This window comes from Lacerta agilis, chromosome 5 (genome assembly GCF_009819535.1).
Source record: "Lacerta agilis isolate rLacAgi1 chromosome 5, rLacAgi1.pri, whole genome shotgun sequence".
In the NCBI taxonomy this organism is placed as follows: Eukaryota; Metazoa; Chordata; class Lepidosauria; order Squamata; family Lacertidae; genus Lacerta; species Lacerta agilis.
Genome location: NC_046316.1, coordinates 35,935,542 through 35,957,009, shown reverse-complemented (window position 1 = coordinate 35,957,009; position 21,468 = coordinate 35,935,542). Strand labels below are relative to the sequence as shown.

Below are 21,468 nucleotides of genomic sequence, written 5' to 3'. Positions count from 1 at the left end.
GTTGACGGCATCAGCAAAATAAATGACTAAATTAAAAATGACACAGCTCTGGGGTAGAAGAAACCCAGTGCCTTGATTGGGTTGCTAATTTTCCCCTCCCTCCTCATCAATCATTTGATGAACAGAGAGAAGGTGATAACCCCCTTTCCAGATTATCTACATTTGGACCTTGGGCCAAAAAAATGTTAGCCATTCTGCTCATTCTAGCTCATTGTTACATCAAATATGGGTACTGACTTGCCCAAATGCCCTTGTAGGTTGTTTTGAGAATTTGAACAGGTCAGAAACAGGTCTCTACTTAAAAAAAGAAAGAAAAAACATTTGCATTTTCTTGATGCCACCTGATAAAATACTACACATAGTACACTGACTTACACTTCTTGCGTTTTGACACCTTCGCTTGATTGCCATCATACAAGAGACAGAATCTACACGCAGCCCGACACACATCCCACACACATTGTTTCCGTGCTGTTTTTGCGATTTCTGACCAAAGTCTGATTCTGCACCAATTAAAAGATCCAAATAAATTTTCAATAACAAACAAACAAAAAACCCTAGGAAAAAAGACTGCACAAACAAATGCAGGAATACATACTCATTTACAGGATGCGGAAACTTAGTCCTAAAACATATGAAGAGGTGTTCCCCTAGCCACAATGACATTTGAACACAATCCATCCCAAACTAAGCACTACTGATTTCGTGGGGAGAATTAAGCATGAGAATGATCAAATCAGGATAGTCTGTCCTTATTAGAATGCAGGAGTTCTGTGTATTCTGATACAGAATTTCCTGATTTGATTATTGACAGGTGGCTGTAGTGAGCAGGGACACAGTCCCCAATTCAAAGACTTCACTATAAAAAAATCAAACAGAAAAGTTTTTCAATGTTACCGCTCTTTTTCGTTTTCGCGTCCTATTCTCTTCAAATGCCCATCTGCTTTCTCCACATTTCTGGAGTGGTGCTCTGCTTTTGCACAGAGATAGCCAATTGGACCCTTACTTTTACTTGAAGCAACTAATAGAAAAGGAGAAAAATGCAGACAGGTTTGTACTATACTCATGATATTACTACCACAGTAATTTCAAAATCTGCTTACTAGGATGATTTAGTCACTGAATGAACAACTGCAGGATAAACATACCATAAATGCTACCTAACTAATTCAACAACAGCAAACCAGTTCAGACATGACCCCAATGGCTGAAAGATAAAGATTCCTATGAAAGATATTAAAGCATCTTCAAGTCTTTGACAAGCTACTGTTGGCTTGAGGAAATATAAACTTGGAGGGAAAACATTTTATAACACATCCTAGACGCATAATGTATGCTAATGTAACATTAACACCAGGGCCATCTTAGAGGGATCGGCCGCCGTGGCGCGGTGATCCCTCGGCGCCCCCGGCCTGCCCCCTCTCCGTCTGCCTCCCTCCCGCGCTGGCCGCCCCTCGGGAGGGGGGGTGGGCGAGCGGGGGATGAGGGGTATGGCGTTGGAGTGGGCGCTCGCGCGCCGGCATACCGGGCTCCTCCTCCCCAACCCGCCCCTGCCCCCAAAGCTGCAAAACTTTTAGCTGATTCTCAAAAAAACCAGGGCTTTTCCCTTTGCAAAAAAAGCTGCAAAACTTTTAGCTGATCCTCAAAAAAACCAGGGCTTTTAGAGGAGGAAAACCAGAAAAATATTTTTTCCCTTGTTTCCTCCTCTAAAAATGAGGTGCATCCTATGGTCCGGTGCACCCTATGGAGCGAAAAATACGGTAGTTTCCTTACTCTGGACTAGAGCTGATTTGTTCAATCCATGACAGGTTGGAGGCAGGAGAATGACCACTCCCCACATCAAATGGGGGGCGTACTTTGCATGGACATGCGCAGAACCCCTGATCCTACATGGCTCCTTGCAGTATTGCCTGGAGTCCCCCCCCCGGCTGGATACCTGGAGGTTCCTGCCAAACCTCGGACAGTCAACCAATCCTGGTGGGGGAGGCGTTGCCAGGAGAGTTGGCCAGGTAGGGGGTGGGACTTCCCTATCCACACAATAGAGGGTGGAACTTACCTGGGGGATTACAGTCGGCTCCAGAGCTTCTCCCACCCTGCCCTCCCTCAGTTAAGCTTTCTTTTGCAGGTTAACTTCTTCTTCACAGGTATGCTGGCGCTGCTACGTATTAGTCACTGTTAAAGGGCCAGGCCTTGGGTGGAATCCTTTAGTCTTTCTTCCCTAAAAGGGGGGGGGGGTGAAGCAGTGACCCACACTCCCCCTGCGGCAGCAATCCCAGGGTTGCCCGTTAAAGGGGTTGTTCTGAGGGGAGTCACTGGCCATACGCCGAGAAGCTGTCATTGGTCTCCCCCATGTTGCGGCCAATTGTGAGGTGGGCTCTCTGCTTGAACAGAAGTTCTCCAGATCCAGTCCAATCCCCACTCAATCTGGATAAACCTGGTGTTCCCCAGATCCCCGGCTAGGGACTGGGAGGGATAAACTCCCAAGGCCTAAACCAAGGTCTCCCTACATCTGAATCTTAATCCCATAATACAGTGTTGTATGTCTTTATTACACGTGGGAGCTGGCTTTGTGTTGGGGGGGGGGTCACCGCCTGTCCGTGCAATGGCAACCACTCTGGGATTTGTCACCCAAAATGGATTGCCTCACATTGTTTTAAAGGACATTTCCCCTGAAGATGGGGATGTGAAGACTATTAATGTCGCATTTTCCCAGCAGCTCAAGGTTAGGCCTTAGCCCTTGTTATCCTTACAAGAACATAATTTAGGCTAACAGTGTGACTGGCCCAGGGTCATGTTTGAGTAGAGTTTGAACTCAAGTTTCTTTGGCCAAAACAATCTATCTGCTACAGGATTTCCCAAACTTGGGTTTCCAGCAGTTTTCGGACTACAACTCCCAGTGCAGGATCAGCGGTTAGGGATGATGGGAATTGTAGTTCAAAAACAGATGGAGACACAAATTTGGGAAACCCTAATCTACTACATCATGCAACACAACACACCTGTTAAGATGGCATGAGTACCATCATATTATCCACTGCAATTTTACCTTGTATTTCCCCCTAGCATTCACGTTAAATAATAATCACATTGAATGCACACCCCAACCCAGAAGGTGAAGCCTCGTAGGATTTGTGGTCCTTTTCTATATAGGGGTGAAGCACGGCCAGCAGTGTGAAATGTAGTCAACTGGTAAATATGGCTACCTTGTTCTTATTGCTAAAGTGAAGGAGCTACTGAATTTCCATTTTGAAGTTCACTAGAAACCTTCTCAATGTGAGCTGAGCTGCCATGAATAAAGGGTAGGAAGGGTAGGAAACAGCCACTACAATGAATGGAGCAGTTGTAGATGCAGGATCCACAAAGTTTACACATTTCATTAAACTCTACTCCGCCTGGCTCTGTATTTGACCGCTGAAATCCAATTCTGTAGATTAGGCAAAATATCATCAACACAAGCTTCATCAGATAGATGATAATACCTTTAACTTCATTTTCACTATCAAGGACAATCTGAAATGCCTCAGGAGCAAGTGCATGGCCAGCATTCACCAACAGAGACCGTTTTTTCCTCACACTAGCCTTTTGAGTCCCTTTTTTAGCCTAAACAAAGGAAATCATTTGTTATTACACAGGTAGGAACAACAATAAAATGTGGTGGTATATCCCCGTCTCCTGAGAGAAGTCAGTCACCCTCTCCTCCAAAATACATCGTTCCATTGTCCCTTCCCTCAGTTTTCTTTTCTGGCTGACACTGAAATTTTTGTGGCTACTAGATACCGGTATGCTCACTCCTCAGTAAATTGCTTGTGGGTAGGAAAGCGGATTTCCTCTTAGGGTTACTTTAAAACAATTTTTTTTTGGTCTGTAAACTTTAGCATTCCCCTCAGCATACTGATACCTCCCCTCTTAGCATTCACCACCTCAGTTAGTGATTCGGCAGAGGCTCATAAACCCCTATTTTATAAATGCAACTGCTACATTTATTATGTATGCTTTTTCTGGGGCCTCTTTTAAACCATATCTCTCTTCACACCCATTCTCACTCCGGGATTGCTGCCAGAGAGACTGCATTAGTGTCTTATGTAGCGTTGGATAAAATGATTTTATATATTATTTTGTATTTCAGTTGCATTTTTCTCATTTATTGTAAGCCACTCAGAGTACATTAACGTTATGTGAAAACATACAAATGGATAAAATAAAATAAACATGGCTCTTTACTATTGATTAGTATTTCTGGAAAATCCTAAAAAGTGTTAAAATTATAATAAGTTATGGAAGTGAGGACATACAAACTAAATTTATTCATTTAGCATCTGTCTCCCAAAATATACATTGAGCATAACCCTTTATTTTAATATAGATTTTCAATAGGTTGCTTTGTGATGAAGAAAGATCAACTACTTATCTCAGTCAAATCTGCATCTGCTTTTTATTTGTGTTATAGACACACAGGGAGAGACATGAGTACCTAGTTTATAGATAGATTATATTATTATTGATATACTTGAATAACTTCACCAGCAGTTACCTGTTCAATCATCAAGCTTGCTTGGTCTTCTAGACGCTCCAGGGGCTGGTATAACATTGTATTTAAACTAAGCCGATTGAAAGCCATTTTAAGGTATTCATGATACAGCCCCTTGTTATCAAGATAAATCGCCTTCTGCAAATGTTCCATGGCAGCCTCTATTCTGTCTCCATTTTCTTCAATGCGGGCAATTTCCATATGAACTTGGCAACGTAACAAAATCAACATGCTAGAAAACATAACCATATTCAATAAAACTATGAAGAGGTGCTTTCTTCTTATGTGACGCATCTGTATTACAATAATGATTTATTTGGATGGAAAAACCTTTCCCTTTTCCACTTGCAGTAAGTCTGTCAAAGAGAGAGTCATATAAATATGTATAATGATAATTACTGGCTCTTGAAGGGCAACGACAGAACAATTTACAAAGGATTCATGTACAGTGGTGCCCCGCTAGACGAAAATAATTCGTTCTGCGAAAATTTTCGTCTAGCGGGTTTTTCGTCTAACGAAGCGGCAATGACAGCTGCGCCTTCGCTAGACGAAAAAAAAGACAAAAAATTTTCGTCTTGCGAGGCAGCCCCATAGACAAATTCGTCTTGCAGGGCAGCCTTCCGCTAGACGAATGCCTTTGTCGAGCGAGTTTTTCGTCTTGCGAGGCATTCGTCTAGCGGGGCACCACTGTATATAACTTAATCTACAGCATAAAGTATTATCTTACAGTGAAGTAACTGTGGCATTATTATAGTCACATAGGAAGGCTAGAACACTGAGAAGCTTTAGCTCAGTGGTAAAGCCATGGGTTGTTTGTATATGCGCCAGATATCTGGTTAAAAAGAATCTCTATAGAAAGACTGGGAAAAACTGCTACCTGGAGAGCTAATGTGATAAGTAAAACGCAGCTCCTTGATACATCAGATGTTCATACAAAGAGTATCAGATCCCGTAAAACAGGCTTCCTCAAACTCAGCCCTCCAGATGTTTTTGGCCTACAACTCCCATGATCCCTAGCTAACAGGACCAGCGGTCAGGGATAATGGGAACTGTAGTCTCAAAACACCTGGAGGGCCAAGTTCGAGGAAGCCTGCCGTAAAACAACAAACAACCCTTATCAAAACCCATTTACCTGTCAATTTTCTCTAGGATTTCAGCAATAGCTAGCAATGGTCTTCGGACATGCTGTTGCAAGTTGTGCTGCAGTAATGGTAAGCAGGTATTCCACAGGGTAGCACATACCGCCTGAATAACGTTAGGGTCCTTCAGTCGAATGGCACGATTCAAAATTAGGTCAAGTTTCTGTATTGTTTTTAGCTGAGCCTACAAGTATAAAAATACACTTTGCATTGATTATAGAAACAGTGTTTCCTGAACTTAATCTGCTGACTAGAGGGAAGTCTGGACAGCATGTTGATAGCCTCTCCCAAGAACACAAACTGTTTTCCCATTCATAATTTGTACCATCTTATTGGCAGTGGATGCTTACCCCTTTCTGAGTGGGTGCCTGTCAAGGTCCCTCACCCTCGGCCGCCATCCCTGGGCAGTGAGAACAGAGCACACATGGTCAGGCGGCCGTTAGGGGATTTCCCCCTGGCCGTCGGGATGTCTGGCTCAAATTCCAGCCAGCTGCTGCATCTCAAATGGGCCAAGCAGTGGCCTCTCCTGGGGGGGGGGGTACCTCACAGGCTGAGAGTGCATTGGCTGCATGCATGCTCTCACAGCTGGCAAGGCATAAAAGTCTGCAGGACTGTCCTGCAGTCGTCATATACTGATTATGAGGCGTAGCACATGAGTTACAGAAATTTGTTTGCAATCTTCTATGACAACAGTTATTGACCAGCAGACCACTCTCTTCCCTCCAGCTTGGGGCACACTTCCCTATCTTTCCTCTGTAACTATGTTTCATGATTTGGGAAAAAGACACAGAAGGGAAGGAGGGGGGGGAAACACCCAAATCCTATGTGGAAGGGGCAGATTTCTCTACAAAGCAGTGTCAATTAAAGAACAAACATACCTCAACAACACTTTTAGCATAAGTTGCAATTCTAGGCCCAAGTTTCTGGACTTCGCAATCACATTCCAAGCAGTCCAGTTCAATTTCTCTTGCTGGATCCTATTAATATAAGCATATTTTTCACGCAGGAATGTGTTTGTAGACCAAGGTGTTGCAGTAAATGCCACAAAGAGGCTTGTGGCACCTTAAAAACAAACTGATCCATTATGGCATAAGCTTTTATGGACTAGAATCCACTTTATCAGATACACAAAGCATTATTTTCAGTTAGAGTTGTTTCTGTCTTATACACACAATTATAGTAGGCCTACATGCATTGTGGCGAAGCCATCCTCCTGACTGGTATTTTTGCTGTTTACCTGGGCAGGGCAAGGGAAGGGGAGTGTTGAGTGGCAGAGGACACTTGGGTTGGTTGGATAGATAGATTGTGCAGATAGATAATTTCAGACTGCCATCTAACCTGCTGCTACATCCCTGCAATCCCAAAAAGCCTTTGATCTGTGCTGATGTTGTATGATAACAGGGATGTGGGCAACTCCCTGTGCTGATATGTATTATCGGTGTATCAATACTTAACATTTAATATAAACAGTGCAAAGGGGATAGGTTAAGAATCTACAAGAACAAGTGGATGTCCCCCTTTCCACCCTGTATAATATCAGCAACATGGGCTTTGCGGGGAGGTAGAAACATACTGCTTGTTGTGGCTAAATAGAATTATTTTGTAAGATAGGAGTCATGAAAATTAACCACATTGGAATGTATCCAGCTAAGTTATGTTCAGAGTTGTTGTTTAGTCATTTAGTTGTGCCCAACTCTTCATGACACCTTAGACCAGAGCACACCAGGCACTCCTGTCTTCCACTGCCCCCCACAGTTTGGTCAAACTCATGTTAGTAGCCTTGAGAACACTGTCCAACCATCTCGTGTTCAGAGCAGACTTATTGAAATTAACAAGTTTGACCCACTTAGGTCCATTAATTTGCTCTACTCAGAGCATAACTTAGTTGGAAACAACCCATCATTTCTATCACAAACACAACTGAGGATAATGGCCCACTGGGCCAAACAGGATAGCCAGTCCTTGCGAAACTTTCTGAGTTTTAAATGTATAGATATACAGCAAAATAATAATTTATTTCCAACAATACATTGTCTCCTTACTTTTTGCAATCAATTGTTCTTTAGGGAGCAGTGACTTTAATTGTCTCTGATAATAGCTCTAGGACTGGAATCTTTTCCTCTTTGTTCAGCTTGACACTCATACAAGAATAAAAAAGAATGATAGAACAAAGTAATCCAAAAAAGAATTTCCTGACACTCACGGTAATCTTATATTTGAACAGGTCGCTTAAACATAAAGACGCAATAGGTATACAATTTAGTTTCAAGCAAAGTCGAGCCATTTCCAGCAGCAAGGAAATTCTGGAAAAGTAGAAAATAAAACCAATTAGGATAGAAGTCGTGTTGGCAAAGAAATCACTTATTGCTTATTTATTACTATAAACCTAAAATGAGAGTACATGAAAAAATCCCCAGCCCTCCATAAATATGGACGTTTGAGCATGCTCAGGGAAATCTCTTAAACTTCTAAAAAGCACAATCCCACCTCCAAACAAATTATGAGAGAAAGGGAGAAAATGGGCATGTAGCCCAGCAAGCCAGTTACCAGAGTCAGCTGTTCAAAAGGCAGTGGTTGGATGCTGCTATGTGAAAAAGGAGGTTAAGAAGAGAGCCATGGATAAAACAGCAAACCCCCACCCCAAATACAGTGGAATGAACATAAAGGGAAATGTAATGAATTACTTAAGAAGGCGGAACATTTTCCGAAATAATGGGAGCAGAGTCCTCCATTGGGTTCTACTGTGATCCCTCCACACACATATGGGATGTGCATGGGAAGCTCTGCACTTGTTATTTCCATATTCAATTCTCCCTCCCAACCCAGGACTCCAGCTGTGACTTTGTTTGAGCTTGAAGCAAACTCCAAGGTTGGACTTGAGTTGGGCAGGGAAGGCAGGAGGGAGGAAAACACAAGCACACAGGCCTTCCGTTCTGGGTAATGGCTAGCATATGCCAAGGAGGGAGAGAGTTGCATGAAACCCTCATCACAACAACTTCATTGGTGCTGGGAGGGATTGTGTCCCAAGGACAAATCACGAAAGATCTTTGGATCTTATAGAGCTTTAATATAGCATGGGAGACATTCTGTCAACTCTTATCTTCTTGGTATGGATGTAAGATAAATAGCAAATGCTTACGTTTTTTAAAAAAGAGCTTCTAGAGTGTTGCTAACACATGAAACTTACCTATCTTTACGGTTTAATTTCCTTCTGGATCCTTTCAAAATTCCGTATATTGTTTTCAACTCTGTATCAACGTCTTGAGGAATTTCATTTTTATCTAACTGCCTGCAATTATTTTATAATGCAATGATCACTAACAGAAGAACATTTCAAAACTTATTAAACAATCAACATTTCCCCCTCTAACACAAGCAGGATTTATGAATACAGTATTGTTTGTTTGTTTTTAAATTACCTAGACTAAATCAAAAGTTGATTTGGCCTGTCTTCCTAAGACAACAGGCCTTGGCAAGCAAAAGTTACACTCTAAGCAATCTCATCTTTCATAAGAGCATGCCAAATTCAATTCCGTTCAGGAAACATGAAGAGCTGAGTGGGGAGGGAAGACTCTGAGTGCTTTATTCTTATATTGAGGATCATCTCAGTAGCCATCTCAGCAAACATTTATGACTGACCCTCTCTCTATAAGACAGATCTGCAATATGTCACTCATCTGCTCACCTAAGTTGAGTAACAATTCAGGCCAACACCTGAATAACAAGCTACATAGGATACTGCTGCTGGATGTGCCTGCAACTATTTCACAGAGAGAAAAAGGGATGGGGTTAATCCTGCAAGGCAACTGCTCCTTACTTCGATGTTGAACTGCACTAGCAGTTTTTCTCCCACTCATGGCTTTCTGGATTTGCAGCCCACCTCTAGAATTTGGGTGGTATCCAATGCACTTGCTCCATTAGCGCAAAGATTTCCATTTGAGCAGCTGAACTCCCCGCCTCCTCTCCCCAGATCTTTTCTGGAAGGTTGAGAGGAAATCCAGAAGAGATTTAGGGAGCAAGCAGGAAAAAGAGAGGGAGGCAAAATCCTACTGTGTACCCAAAATTTCCTATGCTGACGGAATGAGTGCATTGAATATTGCACATATGGTTTAAACAAGAGCTTTCCAAACTGTGTGTCGTACACATCAGTGTGTATGTGTGTCATGTGAAAACTCCCCACACTCCTCCTGGGTCTGGAAAATGGCTAGTTTAACCTCCAGTTTGCTAGGAAAACTGAATTACTGTGTCGTGAAATGATGCATGTCTCAAAAGTGTGTCACCAGCATAAAAAGTTTGGAAAGCTCTGATTTAAACAATTGAGATTCTCATCTACATTAACCAATACTTACAACTTGATTGTTTGGATTTTATAAATAATGTTCAGATTGGCGGAACTTTCCACTTCGTCTTCTATATCTAAAACTTCCATTAGTTTGTAACGCACCTATAAATTATAAAATTTGTATCAGCATTTAAAGCAAGGAGCAAGTCAAGAAAGATTAAAATGCTTCACAACATTTTCCTGCATGTTTAAGTTTGCAAACGATGCCATTGTCTGACATCCATAGCCTCAACAAAGACATGAGCAACCTTAGCAGTTATGGAAGAAAAGGAGAGAAACAGGAAGCAGACCGTAGGAATAAATGGACAAGTCTCAATAGAGGGATTCCCCAAGGATCAGCATTGGCACCTGTGCTTTTTCACTTCCTCACAAATGACTTAGAGTTAAGGGTTAACTGTGAGATAATCAAGTTTGCTGAAGATACCAAACTGTTCAAGGTGCTTAAAATGAAAAGGAATGTGAAGAACTTTGAAAGGATTTCTCCAAACTGGGAGAGCAGGCAGTAAAATGACAAATGCAGTGTAAGAAAGTGTAAAGTGAATGTTGGGGCATGTTGGCCATGGGCTGATCCAGAAGAAACTTCTTATGTTTGAACATTAAGTCCTATACATTTATAAAGGCTTCACTTAGCACACAAAGCTCCCTTCCAGATGGGATTCCAAAGTGTAGGATGCTTCTCTCCACTAAAGTGAGCAAGGAGAATGACCTCAATTCTGGATTGTGAAACTAGCAACTAAACATTAAGCAACGGGTGCAAATGTGAACTTACTGAATAATCTGCTATGCTATAGAGTTTCAATTCAATCTTTCTTCTGCTTATTTTGCCTATTCCAAATTGAAGCTTTATAGCAACAAACTTAAACAATCCACTTTGCTTAAGTAGATCATTTTCAACTTCCCTTTCTCATGGACTGCAGGTGTACTGGAATGCTCACTTATTATGTGGTTATTACAGAAATGATTGGTGGCACTTCTGAGAGCTGTAGCTCACTAGCCATTTTTCAATTGCTTTTGTAGTTTAAGACCACTGCTAGGTTGCTTTTCTCAAAGGTACCTTTGAGCAGTGTATAAAGCACGACCTGATTTACTTTTATCTTATGGCTTTATTAATATTACATCCGTGGGAAATCCAGTACATTTTTCATTTCATGAAATGTTATGCAAGATCCATTCCCCATTACCCCAAGATTGATCATGTGGAAAGAAGCAAAAAGATGAAAAGAAATGGAACAGAAGGGCAGGGGGAACCACCAATCTTATTAGGCATCAAATGCATACATATTTGATAATGCTCAGTGATCAGATTCAGATAGTCATTTTTCCTAGGGTGTGTACTACAGGGCAGAATGAACAACTGCAACAGAATTCTACCAGGCTGATTTACTTTTAGTTGCAGAATTGAACAAAGTTTTCTAGAAAGTTGGGTAACCTGAAATGGCCTTCAGTTAAAAAAAAAAATAGAGGGGGGAGGCGACAGCATTCAACTCATTGTTTTAAAATGATCAGGTTTATCATTAAATGCAATTTCCAAGAAATTCTATTTTGCCTCGCAAGACAGGAGGCCAGGGGTGGAGAACCGGGGAGGGGGGGCTGAATGAAGCCCTCAAACCCTTTCCAGCTGGCTCTCAAGAGTCCCTCAGGCCACACTCCTGACTAGCCTTGCTCTGTGTACTCTTTGCCTGCTTTGCGTGTCTGAAACGTGTCTCTGAGTTGTGATAACGCCTCTTGATTGCCTGGATAGAGATGAGTGTCTCTGTGTTACAAAGGTAACCTATGCCTCTGACTTGATAACCACCATTACCATGTGTGATGGGCAGCAGAGTCACACTAGAGTCTGTTGATGCAGTTCCTCTGAAACTCCACCAGAGTGCTGGAGCCTCTCGCTGATTGGCTACAGAGTCAGTATAGCCACTGGGGGGGGGGATAGCACTTTTTTGCGGGGGGGGGAGAATAAAAGGAGAAGTTTTTGAGGGAGAGAGTCAGATAGGGCTGGATTTAAGATGAGAGATAGGGCTGGGTTTGAGAAGAGGGATGGGATTTGATTTGAGATGTTAGACAAGTTTCAGGTTGGGAGATAGGGAGAACTGGTTCTGAGTTAAGTTAAACATGTACATTCAGGAGACTGTCCATAGTGCAAGGACAGAAAACATGGATAGGGAGACCGGGTTAAGGGTCTGGGAAAGGTATACAGACAGGAGTGTTCTGGGAGGGCTGTGACTGAACCAGTAGAGGTAGATATTGTGGGTATTCAAGCTACCTGGGTCTCAGGATAGCCAGGAGGGGAGAGTTCTTCTAGGTACTGAAGACTCCCAACCCAGTACAGTGGTACCTCAGGTTACATACGCTTCAGGTTACATATGCTTCAGGTTACATACTCCACTAACCCAGAAATAATGCTTCAGGTTAAGAACTTTGCTTCAGGATAAGAACAGAAATTGTGCTCTGGCGGCGCAGCGGCAGAGGGAGGCCCCATTAGCTAAAGTGGTGCTTCAGGTTAAGAACAGTTTCAGGTTAAGAACGGACCTCCAGAACAAATTAAGTTCTTAACCCGAGGTACCACTGTAACAAGGGATGAGGTGATCCCCTTAGCCTGTTATACCATTTATAATACCTCAGGTGTGGGATGGTTAAGAGGGTGGGTAACTGAGAAGAAGAGCCCTTGACTCATGAACCAAAGTTTTAAGCTGTGAAGGAAGCTGTCTGTTGCTGAAAGCATTTAACTGCAATACAGTATCTAAGTAACAGAAACTGAGTTGAGCATTTCCCCATCTATTCTGGAAACCTGAATATTTATCTACCTGAAGTGTAAAAAGGTAAAGGTAAAGGGACCCCTGACCATTAGGTCCAGCTGCGAACGACTCTGGGGTTGCGGCACTCATCTCGCTTTACTGGCCGAGGGAGCCAGCGTACAGCTTCCAGGTCATGTGGCCAGCATGACTAAGCCGCTTCTGGTGAACCAGAGCTGCACACGGAAACACTGAAGTGTACCAACTGATTAAGAGGAGCTGTGCCATAGTGTTGTGTTTAAACACGAGACATCTTATAGTCAAAGTAAATAAGTTAACTTCTACCTGAAAGAAATCATTTCCTGATCCACTTTGTTTCATAAATCTCTTTCACCCAATAAACGTTTCTTGTTTGTTTGTTCAGCTCCTGCCTCAGACTCTAAAACATTAAGTTTTCCCTCACACAAGTCCCTCACTAGATAATCTGTGGTAAATTGTAGAAATTTGTGCTATGGGTGTACCGTGATGTGGGTGTACTATATTTAATAGGGAGCAGTTAGTGGGAGTGGATCCACTGCCTTATTAATTGGTGGTATTAAGTGGTGAGTCCGCTACAGCTTGTGGTCCCCAGAGGTTTCCCCAAAGGGAATGAAGCCCTTGGGCTAAAAAAAATGTTCCCCACCACTACAATAGGAAACCATATGATTCCTTTGTTGATTAACAGAAATTACCATTATTGAAAATATTTGTTTATATCTCCCTGGAACATATTCTTTAATAAACGCTGCTGCAGTTGACGAAAATTCTATAGCTTCTTGTGTTCTGTTAGCATCCAGGAAACACTCAAGCAACTCTCTGCAACACAAACAAAATAATGTTTATTGTAAACACAATTGTGCAAGGTGTTTATAAATGAGCAATGTTACTAAATCACCATATCTCATTCGAAAGCTGCAAAAGACCATTTGTTTATTAAGGTACTCACATCCAAAGGAATGCACAGACATAGCGGCCTATTTTGATTTACCTGTTGCAAGTATAACCTTTAGCTTCCATTCCAGGCTCCTTTTCAAATTGCTAGCCATCTGAAGCACTCTTGCATTGACAATCATATGAGTTTTTGTTGATTTCATCTGTATACAAGCTTACAAAACGATACAATCACCATCTTAGAAAAGGCATAGGGTAGGATGAAAGCCTCTTGTAAGATAGCACCCACCATCAGCAGTTTTGACAGGGTTCCTTATTTAAAATGATGGACTTTTTAAATGTTATCCAGTTAATCAGGGGCAGCTTTTTAGTCAATTGAAATGTTTTAAAATAGATTAATCCAACCAACCAGTTGTTCAAAAGTTCCAGCCCTGTAAAATGTATTTTTCTCTTTTCTGTCAGATATATTTTTTCTCTTTTCAGTAAAATGTATTTTACTTTTTATCCTTCCTTGTATGTTCTAAGAAACTTAAAAATTTTTTTTGTCAGTTTGTTTTTTGCCAGCACTGCATCAGTCAAATTGCTAACTTAAGTTTCCTTTAGGTAACTGACATTTTTGATAGGTTAGAAGCACTTGCACTCAAATAATAAGATATATGTGCTTAACATGATTCTAAAAAACAACAATGACTGAGCAAGGAAGCTAACAAACAGTCTTGATGCACTCTTCCTGTCATCTCAAATTCCCTCAGTACTCCAATTTGCTTGCTGATTCTAAAGTTATTTCAGCAGAATACTATATTAACAGCCTATTGTAAATTAAGTCCTTTGTTTAATCAATGTTGACAGTAAGGGTGAAAGTCCGATGAATGCAGACAGACTTAAGTTTAGAAACCTGAGCCAGCATTGGATTGGCTAGAACTTTTTAGCCAGTTCCATTTCTTTTCTCTTTTATTTCCCTCCAGAGGAAATGTTATGAGCCTATGAAGAGCCATTATAATCATCTCAGAAATACCATCAGTTTTCTTTCCCTTCCATCAGTCAACACCATGTCTTCCAGTAGTTTCATTTGAAAGAGGCAGTAATCTGATTGGCAATAAAAGACCAACAAGTCTCATCTGTTTAGTTCAATGAAAACTGACAAGGACAAAGGCTCCAGTGTGCAGTTGGCATCTCTGCCAAGGCAAAGCATATGTGTGTCAAGAGAAAAAGGAAGCTCTGCTACAATCTAGGCATATGGAAGGAAGGAAAAGAAGCCAGAAATCAATCTGAAGTTTGCAAATACACAACGAACCATGATCTCCTGCAATATAACGGACTGCCAGGATTTCCCTAAATTAAAGTAGGAAAGACCATTCTGTAATTTTGCCAAAGACTGGCTACTTCTGGATCAGCAAAAAGCAGGAGGGGGGAGCTTTAGCTACTTGTAGTCCTTTGGCGCACAAAATGAAAATGCATTAAAGTATGATCAATATACTTATTTGTTATTTATTTTGTTATTTATTACATTTCTATTTCACAAACACCCCAGTGCTACAACAATACAATTAAAACATCTAAAATACTGTGTTATGTCAATGGTGGGTGGCTGCATCCTGCCGGTCCCCCAGTCTCTTCAGCTGGGACCCTGACTGATGGGAGACATTACTGGAGTGTTTGAATCGGGTGCGGCTGCAAATTGGCCAATAGTGGCTAGGTCAAGGGGCAGGCACTCCTGGGAGTGGGCCTGAATGAGTCCTTTGAGGACTTCACTCAGGTCCACTCCCAGAGTATCTAAAGAGTGCTGGGCTGCATACCTGGCACTTTTAATCTCCCTCCCACCCTCGCTAGAGTTAGGCTGGCTCCTGCCCATCATGGAGATGGTGTTCGTTTTCTGACTTTACTATGGATTACGATTGTTTGCTGCATTTGGTGCTCAGGAGGAATTTGTTCTTTGGGGTTTTTGCCTACCTTATAGTAACAACATTAGTGGGTAAGGCATTGGGTAAAAGTCATGGTTGGAGGGGAGGTTGTAAGGCTTTGCCTGCCCTCCAAGGGAATGGGGTATCCCATTAAAGGGATCCCGGTGGAGGTGCTGCTGTCTGGACACCTAGACAGGGGCTAGGGCCATAGCTCTCCTCAAAGGCGATTTTTGTGGGGAGTCCCAATTTGATGTATGTCATAGGACTCCCTTGCCACAGATTCAACCCCTGGAAGAATCAACCAGCAGGCGGGCTGGTTGAAATGGTTATACCCAAAGCCTAAGCCTAAGCCATGTACATCTTTAATCAATAAAATTGTGGCCTAATTTGAATCAAAGAATGTTGTCATGAGTGGTCATTTAATGGATGGGGGGGCAGTGGGTTATGGCGTCTGGGCATGTGAGCAACGAAAAGCAAACATCCAAAACCAACCAGCTACTCTCGCAGCTAAGAATCCCAGAGTTTCCAAGAACAATATCTTTCAGCCATCAATCATTTGGGTAAAAATGAATGTTTTTAAATTCCCATGCTGTGGGATACCATTCCAGCATAAATTCAGCCAGAATCCTTGCTACTAATTTTCAAGAGTCACTTGAAGACCTTTTGATGCTAGCAGGCCTATTCAGTTGTTTAAATTTCCTTAAGATGAGCCACTCATTTCTACGATTGTTTTGTATTGCTTTAATGGTATTTTATGTTCTTACTGTATCTGAATATGTTGATATATACCAGCTTGGTATTGTATACAAATGAGAGGTCTAGAAGCATTTTATACAGAAAGGAAGAAAGAAAGAAAGAAAGAAAGAAAGAAAGAAACTTCAACTTACATCATCAGTTCTGCAGTCCAGTCGTTATCTTGCTCAGTGGGATGCTTCAGTGCAGGCACAATCTGATAGAGGCTTGGAATAAGATAGTGGCGGAACCCAGGTTTAAGAAATGGCCTTACAATCCTCCAGTACATAACCGAAGCATTATGTATCAAAAAATAGTACCTGGAATAAAATAGAGTACACATTATGATATTGTGCAGGGATGAAATGGACCCGGAGCTTCTTTGCCCCACCAAGCTTTTGCTGTCAACTTCACTGTATCGTCTATTTAATGGGTGGCCAACCTGAGGCAAGTGACCCACGCAAGGTGGTCTGTGTGGCACACCTTAAAAGCTGAGCATCTTCCAGCAAATTATTAAAATACAATAATGCATCAAAAACAGGGCTGCCTTCAGATGTCTTCTAAAAGTTGGATAGTTGTTTATTTCTTTGACATCTGGTGGGAGGGCATTCCACAGGGCAGGTGCCACTACCGAGAAGGCTGCTCTGCCTGGTTTCCTGTAACCTGACATTTCATAGTGAGGGAACTGCCAGAAGGCCCCCAAAGCTGGACCTCATCACCCGGACTGAACAATGGGGGTGGAGACGCTCCTTCAGGTATACTGGGCAGAGGCCATTTAGGGCTTTAAAGGTCAGCACCAACACTTTGAATTGTGCTTGGAAACATACTGGGAGCCAATGTAGGTCTTTCAGGACCTGTGTTATGTAGTCTCAGCGGCCACCTATTTTCACATAAGCTTCTAATTTCTGCAATTTTCAAGTGACTGAAATCTGACTTGCTACTCATTTGTATCCTATAGTCATGGACTATTATGTTTAATATAAAAGTAAGGACTAGTAAAGGTTTCTTAATTTGGGAGGATGGATCCCACTTGATCAAATACAGACATGATCTTCATTGTTTTGCTGCAACACAGCAGCTGTGAACTAAAACAGCAAATATATTGTTCACTGTTTTGGGTGCATTTTTGAAAACTGTGATACAATGATTCAATGCAATCTTCCACACTGTGATATAATTGTTCTAGTCAAGAACCACAGTTCAGAAATATTGCATGATGGAAACAGAGAAACCCACAAAGAGTGCCCCAAATGGAAACCAAATATAGAGGACTTACCTTGCGTTACCTAACGCAAAGTCAACTACTTTCAGCAAATGTACAATGAATTTGTCAAATTGTTCCTAAAACAAAACAAAAGATATATTTTTTTAAACCCCCAAGAAATATGTTGTGCATATTAGCTCTTGAGCCAGCTACAAATCCCTCCCCTCCTTTCTGCTTCAGTACCCCCACCCCTATGTCCTATCCAACAACATCATTTTCTGTATCCTTCAGAAAGGCTTTTCATGGGGTGCACCGGGGGTGGGGGGAGGGAATGGAAAAAAATCTGGTTCCATAGATTTATCTTTTATTTGAAGGCAAGTCATACTGTTTACTATATAACATGGAATTTTGCCTTCACCTGATCATTAGAAAAGAACAGCCTTAAAATCAACACCCAAACTCACAGTACATGCTCACCAAATTATCAGTAGACACAGGGGTATATAATTGGCTCTTGCACAAATATGCTCTACCCAAAAACTGGTTAACTGGAGGTTTTCCTTTAAAATACATTCGTAGACAGTCATTGCTCATGTCCAGAAAACCCATCTAAAATTAAACAGATTTCAGTTTTAAATTAAGATGAACAAACACCTCACAAAGTAAAATGGGGCGTATTGTTACAAAAGGGGCATATTGTTACCTTATAAGCCTGTTCTGCACACATAACATACAAGTCAAAAGAGAAACTCTCCAAGGCGTCAAGGGCTGATTTCCCATCATTAGCTGATTTGATCAATTTGTAAGCACTGTCCAGTGCTTCAACATCTTGAAAATAAAATTTAAATTAGGCAGAAAATAACATAACAATTTTGAACAAATACCTGTTTTATTTTCATAATGTAAACAATCAGACATAGCCAGGCAAAACACAATCCTATACTCCCCAGTCTCATTAAGTTCAATGGGACTTACTCCCAAGTAAGTATGTATAGGATTGCATCCTAACACATTAAACTGTTTTGGACTATCAATATGTATCAGGGCAAATTTGCATGATCATTAACTAGGATTTGTTTTGATCTGCTGCTTTCTGTCGTATCAGTTCCAGCAAAATGTAAATGTGATAAAGCAGTTCCCTGAGCAGTTAGTTCTTCACAAGCCTTGAACAAGTGCTATTTTTCTAGAAAATTAGGTGCTGGAACTCATCATGAACCCTTGTTCTCTTATAATGACAATGGCACCCACCTGAGACATGCCAGAACTGAGTTCTGGCTGAAAAAAGCCCATATCATTTGCATGCAAGAAGTCCCAGTTTCAACTCCTCACATCTCCTATTAAAGTATTTCCAAAAGCAGGTCTGTGAAAGATCTTTGCCTGAGACGGTTACTGCCAGTTGGAGTAGACAATGCTGGCTAGAAGGATCAATTGCCTGTTGCAGCATAAGATGCAGCTGCACAGATCAAGTGTGACTTTCAATGCACCATCTATTGTGGTGTCGCCAATAGTCTAAGGTGTGACAAATCATTCAGACCGCACCACATGCAAGCCACCAGAAAACATGAGCCAAAACAAAATGAGAAATATTTTTTGATCGTGGAAGCTGGGTGTCAGTTCCCTATGAGGAGCAACTGTAACATACCACCCTTAAGACTTGCTATTTCTATGCTGCCAGTGGGGTTATGCCATAGCTCAGTATGCCTGAAATTGGTTTCAGCATACTATGATATCAGGATATTCTGAAATATGTATGCACCCTATATGTAAGATTAATAGACATAAGGCTATATAGGATAAAGCACAGTTAGAATAATGGAATCATAGGGAACCGAAGGCTATCTAGTCCAACCCCCTGCAATGCAGGGATCCTGCCCACAGCTGTCCCTAGGTGGGCTCTAGCCATCAACTTTCTGGTTAACATCTCTCTGTCCCTCTGTCCCCCCCTCTCTGTGGCTTTTTATCTAAACATAAAGAATTGTATTATACATGGGATTTTATTACACAATGGATAGCAGCAATCCTATGCACATTTACCTAGAAATTCCCCAATCTGTATCAAGGAGTATCTGTATCTATGGCGAGAGTCCCTAGTCTATTTGAGTATGTGGAAAAGAAAGAGTGAACATTATACATCTTTTAAAAAGAGAAAGATGGTTGGTAACATTTACCTTGATGTCTCTCAGCATCTGACAGGAGCTGCCTGATTGCTATCTCCATACCTTCTTAGTTGTAACTTTGCCCTAAATCTGCTGGCAGGAAAGTAATAACTTGCAAATTAAACAAAACAATATTAAATATAAACAAGTTTTTAAAATGTTGAAAGCAACGAACACAAACTTCTAAAAAGTTTTACATTTTGGTTGACTGTTTCATAACTTTTCCACATTCACTCTTTCACCCACTCTACAGGAGACCACAATATATTGGAGCCATAGGTTTGTTTTTTTGTGTGTGTGTGTGTGTGTGTGTGTGTGGACGATCTCCCCACCCCCCCACCCCCGTTTCACTACCAACCTGGTTTCCCTCCTGCCTCGCCCCCGACTGCTAACATGCTATATTGCCCCTCTGGAACCCCACTAGCAACTTCAATCCCGCCGCTCTTTCGCGTCCCTCGGTCTCCTAGCAACGCGCCACCGGCAGCCGTGTCACGCGCAGCCTCTTTCTCACGCCCGCCCACTGCCCTACGGGTCCCTGCGCAAGTCACAATTCCCTCGCAAGCGCAACGTTTTCCCCACCGTGGCCCGCGACGCTAGTAGGCAGAGCCGCGCGTCTTCTGTTGTCTGAGTGGGAAGTTGCCGCGTTCTCCATAGAATAAACCAGAGCGGGAAGCGGGGGGAAGAGGAGCAGGAAGGAGGAAGAAAACAAAGCAAAAATAAAGGGGGGGAATCCAACCTGAAACAAAAGGGAAGTCCCTGCACTTCCCAAATCAAGCTCATTTCGTGTGAAACGCTCTTGAGTTTCTGTAGCGCTGCCTGTGCAAATTCGAATGTGTGTGTCATGTGTCCATATTGCAGGCTGGAGGATCGCACGGATGCTGCTGGTGGGACTAGAGTCACAGTCCCTGCGTAATCTACTGCTGCACCTTTATTATGTAACACAGTGTTGCTCGGGGTCAGGCAAGGGCTGAGAGAAAGAAGCAAAGAACAAACTAGGAATGTGGTCCAGTGCTAGCATTATAGGCTAGAAGCGAGGCTAGAGGGTAGCTTTCGATTTCCAGTCCGTAAACACTGCTCAGATTTTAGCCTGCTTAATTTGCGACCTCGGAATCCCGTCCAGCCTAATCCAGAAGTCTTGAGGTCCCCTTGACCTGCGTGCAACTGGCATTCAAGGACATATTGCCTCCAGTGGAGGTAAAACATAGCCATCGCGGCCAGTAGTCGTTGACTGCCTTATTCTTCATGAATTTGTCTAATCCTCTTTTAAAGGCTATCCAAGTTGATGGCTACATCGCTACCTGAAAGATACTCGGAGTCCAGTGTGATTTTCATGCTCTTTATTCAGCTCATAGTAGTGAGGAATGCAGTTCCCCCAAAAGGTTTGCTTTATATACACTATTTACACAATGGGCCCCAAGTGATTGGCTAATTCCGGGATACTCCTGTATGCCAATCGGAATGCGGATTCACTTCCGCCTGGAGCTGGATTGGGTGGCTCCTGCAGACCAATCAGGCAGCTGCAATCTCAATCCTATTGTTCTGGGACCAGTCAGACTGCTGCAATCTCAATCCTATTGTTCTGGGACCAGTCAGACTGCTGCAATCTCAATCCTATTGTTCTGGGACCAGTCAGACTGCTGCAATCTCAATCCTATTGTTCTAGGACCAATCAGCCTGCTGCAGTTTGGATCCTATTCAACTCAGTACATAACACCCCTCCCCTCTAAGTTCCAGTAGTGCCTGGGAGGTTGCATCCATAGTCCTCAAGGTACGCTGGTCGCCTACGTGTGCGTTGCGGCCTGGGCTGTTC

At 42.2% G+C, this 21,468-nt stretch overlaps 1 protein-coding gene across 1 annotated transcript in view; it reads right to left on the bottom strand.

The window, feature by feature from the left end:
- CFAP46 (cilia and flagella associated protein 46) overlaps nt 1-18,329 on the bottom strand; it is a 71,750-nt gene extending 53,421 nt beyond the window's left edge. The window contains exons 1-14 of the mRNA XM_033148068.1: nt 18,206-18,329; nt 17,980-18,111; nt 17,575-17,639; nt 16,454-16,618; nt 13,467-13,590; nt 10,017-10,111; nt 8,855-8,956; nt 7,871-7,970; nt 6,546-6,644; nt 5,661-5,851; nt 4,532-4,760; nt 3,480-3,600; nt 898-1,021; nt 376-503 (exon numbers count right to left, since the gene is read on the bottom strand). Coding sequence (XP_033003959.1) covers nt 376-503; nt 898-1,021; nt 3,480-3,600; nt 4,532-4,760; nt 5,661-5,851; nt 6,546-6,644; nt 7,871-7,970; nt 8,855-8,956; nt 10,017-10,111; nt 13,467-13,590; nt 16,454-16,618; nt 17,575-17,639; nt 17,980-18,111; nt 18,206-18,229 — 1,699 coding nt within the window. The 5' untranslated portion in view covers nt 18,230-18,329. The remainder of the gene's footprint in view (nt 1-375; nt 504-897; nt 1,022-3,479; nt 3,601-4,531; nt 4,761-5,660; nt 5,852-6,545; nt 6,645-7,870; nt 7,971-8,854; nt 8,957-10,016; nt 10,112-13,466; nt 13,591-16,453; nt 16,619-17,574; nt 17,640-17,979; nt 18,112-18,205) is intronic.
- Between the last annotated feature and the right edge of the window lie 3,139 nt (nt 18,330-21,468).